The sequence below is a fragment of the Limulus polyphemus genome, unplaced genomic scaffold, assembly GCF_000517525.1.
Source record: "Limulus polyphemus unplaced genomic scaffold, Limulus_polyphemus-2.1.2 Scaffold5176, whole genome shotgun sequence".
Taxonomy (NCBI): domain Eukaryota; kingdom Metazoa; phylum Arthropoda; class Merostomata; order Xiphosura; family Limulidae; genus Limulus; species Limulus polyphemus.
Genome location: NW_013670786.1, coordinates 35,452 through 44,801, shown reverse-complemented (window position 1 = coordinate 44,801; position 9,350 = coordinate 35,452). Strand labels below are relative to the sequence as shown.

At 32.9% G+C, this 9,350-nt stretch overlaps 1 protein-coding gene across 1 annotated transcript in view; it reads right to left on the bottom strand.

Annotated features, from left to right (window-relative positions):
• LOC106472231 overlaps positions 1-9,350 on the bottom strand; it is a 47,563-nt gene that overhangs the window by 8,558 nt on the left and 29,655 nt on the right. The window contains exons 12-13 of the mRNA XM_013932860.2: positions 6,910-7,068; positions 3,948-5,781 (exon numbers count right to left, since the gene is read on the bottom strand). Coding sequence (XP_013788314.1) covers positions 3,948-5,781; positions 6,910-7,068 — 1,993 coding nt within the window. The remainder of the gene's footprint in view (positions 1-3,947; positions 5,782-6,909; positions 7,069-9,350) is intronic.

Below are 9,350 nucleotides of genomic sequence, written 5' to 3'. Positions count from 1 at the left end.
TGTTGAAAGAATGATTGTAATAATGAACAGGTAAAGTTATCTCAGTATCTGAACTGTTGAAAGAATGATTGTAATAATGGACAGGTAAAGTTATCTCAGTATCTGAACTGTTGAAAGAATGATTGTAATAATGGACAGGAAAGTTATCTTGGTATCTGGAAATGTTGAAAGAATGATTGTAATAATGAACAGGTAAAGTTATCTCAGTATCTGAACTGTTGAAAGAATGATTGTAATAATGGACAGGAAAGTTATCTTGGTATCTGAAGTGTTGAAAAAATTATTGTAATAATTTCCTCTATGCGCAAATATCTCACAAAATCGCTTTTACCTTCCAGAAATATAGCAACTTCTTGCGGAGTTCTGTAAGTCTTGTTAGCACTTTACCCCTCGAGAGCCAACGTACTTCTGTGTGCAGAAGAAGTGATTTATGATTGCTTCCCAATTCTTCGCACAACTTCTCAAATAAGCACGATTGCAATGGCTTTGACTTTATTAAGTTCACTATTTTAATGGAAGTGTTCAAAACATTTTTAAAATCATCAGATATACGTTTTGATACTAACGCTGCACTGTGAAGGTTGCAGTGAGTCCATGATGCGTTTGGATTAAGTTCAAGTATTCTGGTCACCAGACCACTGTTTTTACCACACATAGCCAGTGCGCCGTCCGTACATATTCTGACACATTTATTCCAGTCAAGACCTTTTGTTTTGACCTAAGTAACAACAGTCTTAAAAATATCATTGCTAGTACTTCGACTGACTGGTTCACAGCACAACATATCTTCATGAGGTTCGGAGTTCCATATATAACGTACAAAAACAAGTAGCTGGCACAGACCTTGTATGTCAGTAGATTCATCTAGTTGTAAAGAGAATATTGTACTTTCAAGAACTCTTTGAATAAGCTGATTTTCTATCCATCGAGACATTTCATCGATCCTACGCGTGACCGTGTTATTAGAAATAGGAATTGTTTCAATTTCTTGTTCACTCTTATCACCAAAGAAAACTTTACTGATCAGGTAGGACACGTACAAAGATTTTTCATTAACTTTGGTGTAACGTTGCATAACGCTTTGTCCTGTCTTCAACTTGCTTAGCATCCTTTCAAAAGATTCGAGGGGTTTGTCTTTCAACTTGGGATGCTTCGTCTCAATATGGCGACGCAATTTGTTTGGGCGCATGCTCTCATTTGCAAGTTGATCACAACAAATAATACATCGTGGTCGTGGATCTTCTTCATCTCCATTCCATGTAAATCCCATTTCTAAGTACTTGGAATCATTCTTTCTCACCACTTTTCTTCGTTTTGATTGACTTGGTTTTGATTGACCTGACTTTTCTTCGTTTTGATTCACTGAAGACTCATTGTCATCAACTTCAATTGACTTCTTTAACCATTTATCCATTACACGAAGGGCTGAGTAAATTCGAAAAAAATTGGATTCAAAATCTGAAGTAAAACAGACAGTTTCGACTTGCCACTCGATTTGACACAATTAAATGCGTAATTCTAGTATAACCTTTTATGACCCACTAACATTCCGCTTGCAACCCACCAGTGGGTCGCGACCAATAGTTTGGGAAACACTGGCATAGAGTATATACGTTGGTGTTTATTAGACGGTGCTTACAAGTGTACTTGTACACAGTGGATTATGACCAGTCATATTGAATAGAACGACAAATAAAGACTTAAGTGTTTTGGTTAAAGTTTGGGTTCTTGAGAACCACAACACATAGGTACTACACACAAATTCCTTCTCTTTCCTGCAAAAACATTATTTAAAAGAATGCGAATACATTTTTTGTAACTAGTTTCAGTAACAACTGAAGAAGAAAATCAGCAAATTAAAAATTATTTCAGCATGTTTGTATTAAACATTCATACTTGAATGGTTTGAAACACACAAACACACACAAACATATATTCATCCACGATACAAGGGAACACAACTGTTACTTAATAAAACATTAACTCTTTCCAAGTCTGCTGCTTTGGGCCTATTTTTATATGCTCCTATATTGTAATAATAGTCACAGGTGTCACTAGATAGTTAAAAGATCGAGGCTTAAGAATTTTCGGTTTCTCATTATGATATCAATCATGGTTTTCTTTTCTGATTTTTTAAAGACTCCAATTGGGGATTCAGGGCACGAGCCCCATGTGCCAGTGCCTAGCGATGCCTCTGATAATAATAATAATGAAAGTATTGTGTAAACACCTGCTGAAGAGTTTTATGTTAATAGTTATTCTGAATTCAGCTTTCTGTTTGATTTACCATTATATACACACCCAGTTTCATTATTATCATTACACGTTTCTTATAATTGCTTGGACCTGAATATGGTGTTGAATCAAGTTTTTTTCCATTTCTCAAGCAGTTATAAACAAAGATTTAAATGAATGCGAATGTGGTGAATCATAGATTCATAATGACTTTGAGACCTTTATATTGTAAGGCCAGTCAGGAAGACTTTAATGAAATTCTCTCCATGCTGCGATGTCTTTAAAAAAAAGCATAGTATTCATAGATTTTCATGGTACAAATTGAGCACATACTTTAACTATTATCATCAAACGTTTTTGAAATAAGATATTTTCATAAACATTAATATATTTATAAAAATGATCTAAATAATCCTATGGACATTGAATATCAGTTTACTTTGTTTGAACTGATACCAAAGCCATGAGGGTGACCACTTTCTAGGGATGTGACTGAATTTTAACAAACATTGAAACTCATCTTTAAATATCTTTTTGTTCTGTGTTTTGCCATCACATTTCATATGCAGTATGTAATGGTAACTTAGTGGTACCTCATTATCTTCTTAATTAATGAAAGTACCCGGCTTCGAATGATTTATTAAGTTGATATATTTTAGCAAGTGCATAAAATTTATCATCGATCCAATTTTAAACTTAAATAGTTGGTGAATTAAGATACTTTGTTATATCACCAACGTTTTTAAGATAAGACACATCTCTTCAATCAACAGAGATTCTAAATTAAGAAATCGACAAATATCATTCCAGTTGTTTAAACATTTCGTTTTATACTTTCAGTACATAGACTAACAACAATATTAGGTTATACTTTTGTTAATAAACAACATGACATAAAAGCCATTGTTGGAATGCATTGTTACCAAAATGCACTATCTTATATATATATATAAATATACTAGAAGTTGTTAATCCAGCTGATATACTATAGGGTATACTATGGGGTGCACACTCATGTGGATAAATAATAATACCCAGGTGCACACCCTCAGGGTCCACTAAGTATGGGTGCAAAATTTTGGGTTTCTAGGTTCTTTCCTCTTGGAGCTATGGAGGTCACACACACACAGACAGACAAGCCCTTTTATTATTATACATGCTTTCTTCATCTAGGGTTAAACTCCACTTTCCCATGTCAATAAACAATCATAAGCTTGGTGTCACAGTGGTCACTAATCGTTACAATTAATTGTGAAATCAACTGATTATATTCAGCAATTCAGTTTTTAATGACAAAAGAATAAAAACTAAAATTCAATCTAGGTTACTGCATCATATAGTACTGAAACACATTCGTGACACCTAATTGAGAAAAACTGACTCATGAGAATCAGTTATGAGTTTAAAAGGGTTTCTGCAAACCATGTATACTACTCAAATGATACCTGATAGCAATTAAGTACAATCATTATTATGGGATTTTAGTATATGGTGATAATGTTCATTATAGATGATCATAATGCATATATGTATTTCTGAAACACAACATAACAGTGAAGTAAAGGTTCAAATGATTTATATTCATCATAAACTGACCTTAAGTCCAACAAGATGCAAGACAGAGTTCTAGGAATCGTTTCTATCTGCTTACTTTACACCATATATTACATCATGTTTCTCATTATGAGAAGCACAGTACAAACAAAACTCACCATCAAACCTTGCTAGATTTTCTAGTTCAGCAGCTCTTCTAATATATTGAATTTCACTTTCTTCAGAAGCTTGGGAACTGTGGCCATTCTCACTGGATACTTTAACACATTCAGATGACTGTACAATGGAGCCTCGACTGTCAAATCCAGAGTCTGATACTGATCTGGGAGAAGAAAATATTTGTCTCTTTCGATCATTTTCAAAATTACAGGCAATGTAATTCTGCTTTCGTTTCCACTTTTCTGAAATATCTTCATTTCCTTTGCAAGATTTGAGACTTCTTAGGTTTCTAGGTGTTATATTTGAGATCAATTCATTTCCATTAGAATAATGACCACTTCCTGCATGCTTATGACATCTTGAAGGCTTTCCTTTCTTTAGAAACTTTTTTTCTTTAGACACTTTGTTGTAGTTTGTTTCATTCTTCAAAGTCTCCTGCTTTACAGTAGTTAAGGGGACATCTTTATGCCACAAAACTTGTGAGCTTACTGCATCATTGCAAACCTCTTTTTTCACATGTGAAGCAAAGTTGCCATGTTTATGGATATTTACAGTACCACAGCATCCTCTAGTGTTTTTTTTCTTTTTACAAACAGATTCTGATAATAATGCAGGAGATGAAAGAGTACTAGTAAAATGGTAAATTTTCATATCAGTGTCAATGGAAGAGTCTTCTTGATGCAAGCTAATTGGTGAATAGACTGTATTTGAAAACTCTTCCATTTTATCCGTTGTTCTTGCATCATCCAGTAGTTTAGTGTGATCATAGAAACTGCTGTTTTTACTGGTAATAAAGTCTTTATGTTGTTTTTCTCCATCAGCAGCAGAAATATAACCCTGCTGCAAAACATTTTTTTGTGAGTTCCATTCTGTTTCTATAGAGACTGAATCAATTGGTATGAATTTCTGATGAGACTGGTATGTCTTTCTCTGTGAGCTTGTCTTGTCAAGTTGTAGAAAAATATTTTCTGAAGGACTGCTGAAAACATTTTCTGAACACACTGGAGATAAAATTGGGACTGGTGGACTGGCAGCTGATGATATAAATAAGTTATTGTTAGAAACTGGAACGTTAGAAAGTTCAAATCTTTCAAGCCTTGGTGGTGACCTATAACCTTTTAGTTCCCCATTTTTATAAGGTTCAGACTTTATTTCTATTTTGCTAACCCTTGAATTTATGTCTGGTTCACTGCTCTGCATCAAGTTTCTGTCCTTATGTTCATCATTTTCAGCACTTTTGTCCATTATGTTTTTTCTTAGTTTCCTATTAAATACATCCTTTTCTAAAGTATTGTTGATAATTACTTTACTTCTAAGTGTCTTATCCACTACATTATTTTTCAAATTTATCACTCCATTACTTGCTGTGTTGCCGATCGTTCGATCATCTTCTAGATTTTTAGTCTCTTTAGCACCTCTTCCCACACTGGCAGTATTAAGGTTACTATATACCAGATTGTTTTCCAAATTCCTATTTATTGTGCTTATTTCTACCTTCTGATACACTGTGTCACTTTCAAGAGTACTTTTTAGTATGTCATTTTCTTGGTTGTCAACTACTCTGTCATCTCCTGCAATTTCACCCAATCTGCTACTGTCCAAATTGTCCATTTTGTCACTTCCACGGTTGGTGTCTATTTTGCCTTCTATCATGTTGCTGTCTATATAATTCAAATCATCAGGTGAAGTTTTCTCAGCTGGTAGAAGCTTCTCCAGAGGAAAAAGTTCCGCCTGGAGACCTCTGAGCTTCATCTGAAGTGAATGTCTGTGTGACACTAATGCTGAGATTTCCTGTAATACTTGTGTCCGATCTTTTCTATTCTTGTGGACACACTACAAAATGGAAGGCAGTAATATCAGGGGTGAAAAAATTTTTTTTAAACAAAATATCATGTTTCTTAGGGAGAGAGAAAATTACACACACACACACATTTTTTTAACATTATAACCTGAGAAACAATTTTTCTTGAGAAAAAATATCCTAAATAGTTTTACAATGAACATATATACATATGTCTTAGTTAAAATTTAAACCTTATTTAAAATGGGTAATTACTGTGTGAGTGTAACCCAGTAAAAACAAGGTTAAAATTATAGCTAAGACATATGTATGATGTATACAATTGTATTACAAAGTGTCCAACTAAACTTAAATAATCTAATAAGGGTCTTTATTACAACTGCTTCTGTAGAAACATGTTGCAACAAAATTAACTGACTGTGAATATCATGATATCAACTAAATGAATGTGCTTAGAGTAATGGATAACTTTTAATATATAGCATCAGACAACTGCACATGTATCACTGTAAATATAAAATATAAAAAAATGGTAAATATAAAATATACACTGGTTTAAAAAGCCATTTATATACTACTTCAAAAATGAAATCATAAAATTAAAGATCACTGGGGCATATTTTGAAAACAACAAATTAACAGGTCAGCTTCTTGTGAAATTATTAGTTCAAATACTGACCAGAAATCATATAACAGAACAGATTTACATACAGAGTAAAGATAAAGTTTTATATGTAATACTTAAATGTACAAGATTATACACAGGCATTACAACAACTTAGGAAGACAGTGACATATCCTAAATGCTACGTTAGTTAAATCATATGACTTCTTTCTTCAGAAACAGATACACACATACACTCCAACCTACCCATGCCCATGGACGAAGCTGAAGGTTCTGCTACACCTGATGTAGACTTCCATGGTTACTCAACCTGAATGGCTCTTGAAGAATCAGCTTAGGCTAAAAACAGGCTGCAAAATATCATCAACCAAGATGCGACAAGAAAAAAAAAAGTCTAATGCCCTTATAATAACAAATGAAAAAAAAAAGAAGAAAAAGAAGCACATGCATCATGCCAATACACCAGCTGATTAGAGCTTTAAGCTACTAACTTCAACAGAGCAATCATCATATATCACCCAACATTTGGGGATACCTTTGTTGCTGTTGTACTTGGTACAGGGTTTTGGTTCTCATGCGAAATCTGGGTTCCAGCAAAAAGTTGGCCCTGCTCAACCTCCAGAGACAAAACTTGTGATTGGAGTACTGACGTCCTTCCTTGAAGTTCTTTGTGCCAGGCTACTATCTCTCTAGCCTATTAAGAAATAAGCACTAAGTGTCATATTTTTCTACGATTGTATATTACTTCAAATCCTTATCTATGAAATCATATTATCTCTCTTTAGCCTAGTAAGACATATGTTTAACTGTATTACTACCGTTACGATTTGTTAAGTTGCAAAATGGTGGTGTTTTTAAAAAATAATTTGCTATTCAATAACATGCCTATTTCTTTTCTTTAAAAAATAGACCATAAATTTCAGATATGTAATTGAGTAAAATAAGACCTAGAACATAAGAAGTATCACATTTGTGTAATTAGGACTTTTCTATAATTTTATAAATCTTAGCTGTAATGTTTTTATTGTTATCATATATATTCACAAATATCATGACACTGGTCTAACAAAAAACACATACATTTTATAGCATTGTAAATTAGATGACATGAACATACACAAATAGAATTGGGAAACACATTCTCACAAAGTCAAACTCTAGCCTACAGAAACATGTTCATCACTGACTAGATTCAGTTTTATTTCAAAATGCTGACAAAAATATAACTCAAGACAGTATTATTTCATGTACAAAATACCATTTAATAGTATGCATAATTCACCATGTTAATACCAGAGGTATGAGGGTGTTTCAATTGAGTGTTGATTTATAATTTTGTTATTAGCAATTCTTTCTTACAACTCTTATTCCAAATGAGCAAAAATTAATAAATAAATCACAGTCATAAGAAGATTTATTCCACAATGACACTTTCAGTTTTACTGCAAGCTTTTAATCTTAATCCATCAGAGACCTGCAAAACATTTACAGACAAATTAGTAACTTTATTGCAACAGTACTTCTTTAAGTACAGGATTTCTAGAATAATACAAAAGAAATCGAATTGCAGTCACTGAAATCTGCAAGTCCACTTATCTTAGGCCTAACACTAGTTAAGCCTTTATTAAGTACAGTCTCTATATGATAAAAAGATAAATTTACACTGTAAAACTTGTGTACATTTTATGCTTTAGTTTAGATAGGGCTAAACTTTAATGCACTTAATACTATCAGTAAGTAAACTTATAATGTTATTTTATGACCTATTTATTGTCAGACCTTTTTAAAAACTGATAAACTTTTAATATGTTGTTATACAAAGTGTCTACTAAAGTATATTTACAACCATTGAAGTGTGTGCACATTTAGATAGTAAGGTATGTGTGCATTTTCAGGACAGAGAAAAACTGAGTATTATTATAACAGATTAGCCATTTTTATTCTTGTACACTGTAATAATGTAAAAGATGCCTGAAACAAAAGATACATATATTACTTGCACAGAAAATTGTCCAAAATATAAAATGGAATATTTATTAGAAAACAATGAAGACACCTTTAGTGAAGTTATCAATAGCCTCTACTAAAAACCACTAGTTTCTTGAGGAGGACAAAGTAATGGAGACCATTTATAGCTTCAATAAAGTTGTTTTAACTGTGTTCTAATAAATGTTCCATTTTATATATTTTTTGATATCATATACACATTGTTTAAATAAAATGCTTCAAAACATGTTTGTGTGTAGCAGTGTAGTTCACCAATCATAAAATCAGTTTACTAACACTGAACTGGCTTTCCCATATTAGAATTACTATAACTATTCTTTCAACACTTCCGATACTGAGATACCTTTCCTGTTCATTATTACAATCATTCTTTCAACAGTTCAGATACTGAGATAACTTTACCTGTCCTTTGTTCTGAGGCTCACGTATTTGGCAGATATTTTTTCAAAACTAAACGAACTGAATTTGTACTTGCAAGGAGCAGAAGGTATCAGTATATTCGCAGTTCATGAGAAAATTCGAGGTTTCATGAAAAAACTTGTTCTATGGAAAAACTGTATTGACAACCGAAATTATGACTGTTTTGAAACATTTCAAACCTTTGTAATGGAGAATGAAGCAAAAGTTGATGATGATATAATCATTGAGATATCTGAACACTTGAATAACCTAAAAGAGAGTTTTGAGTTTTATTTCCTTGAAGAAATGAAAAATATCCAAGAGAAAAAATGGATTATGAACCCCTGACATAACGAGTGAGATATCGACAAAAGCTGAGGAAGAACTTTTGGATTTATCTGAGGACGCTTCGTTAGAAATGAACTTTAACAGCAGAAAACTGATACAGTTCTGGGTGTCTGTTCGAAAACCGTCCCCAATCCTTTCCACTGAAGCTTTGAAGGTACTTCTCCCTTTCTCATCTTCATATCATTGTGAAGTTGGATTTTCAACAATGGTAGGAATCAAAAA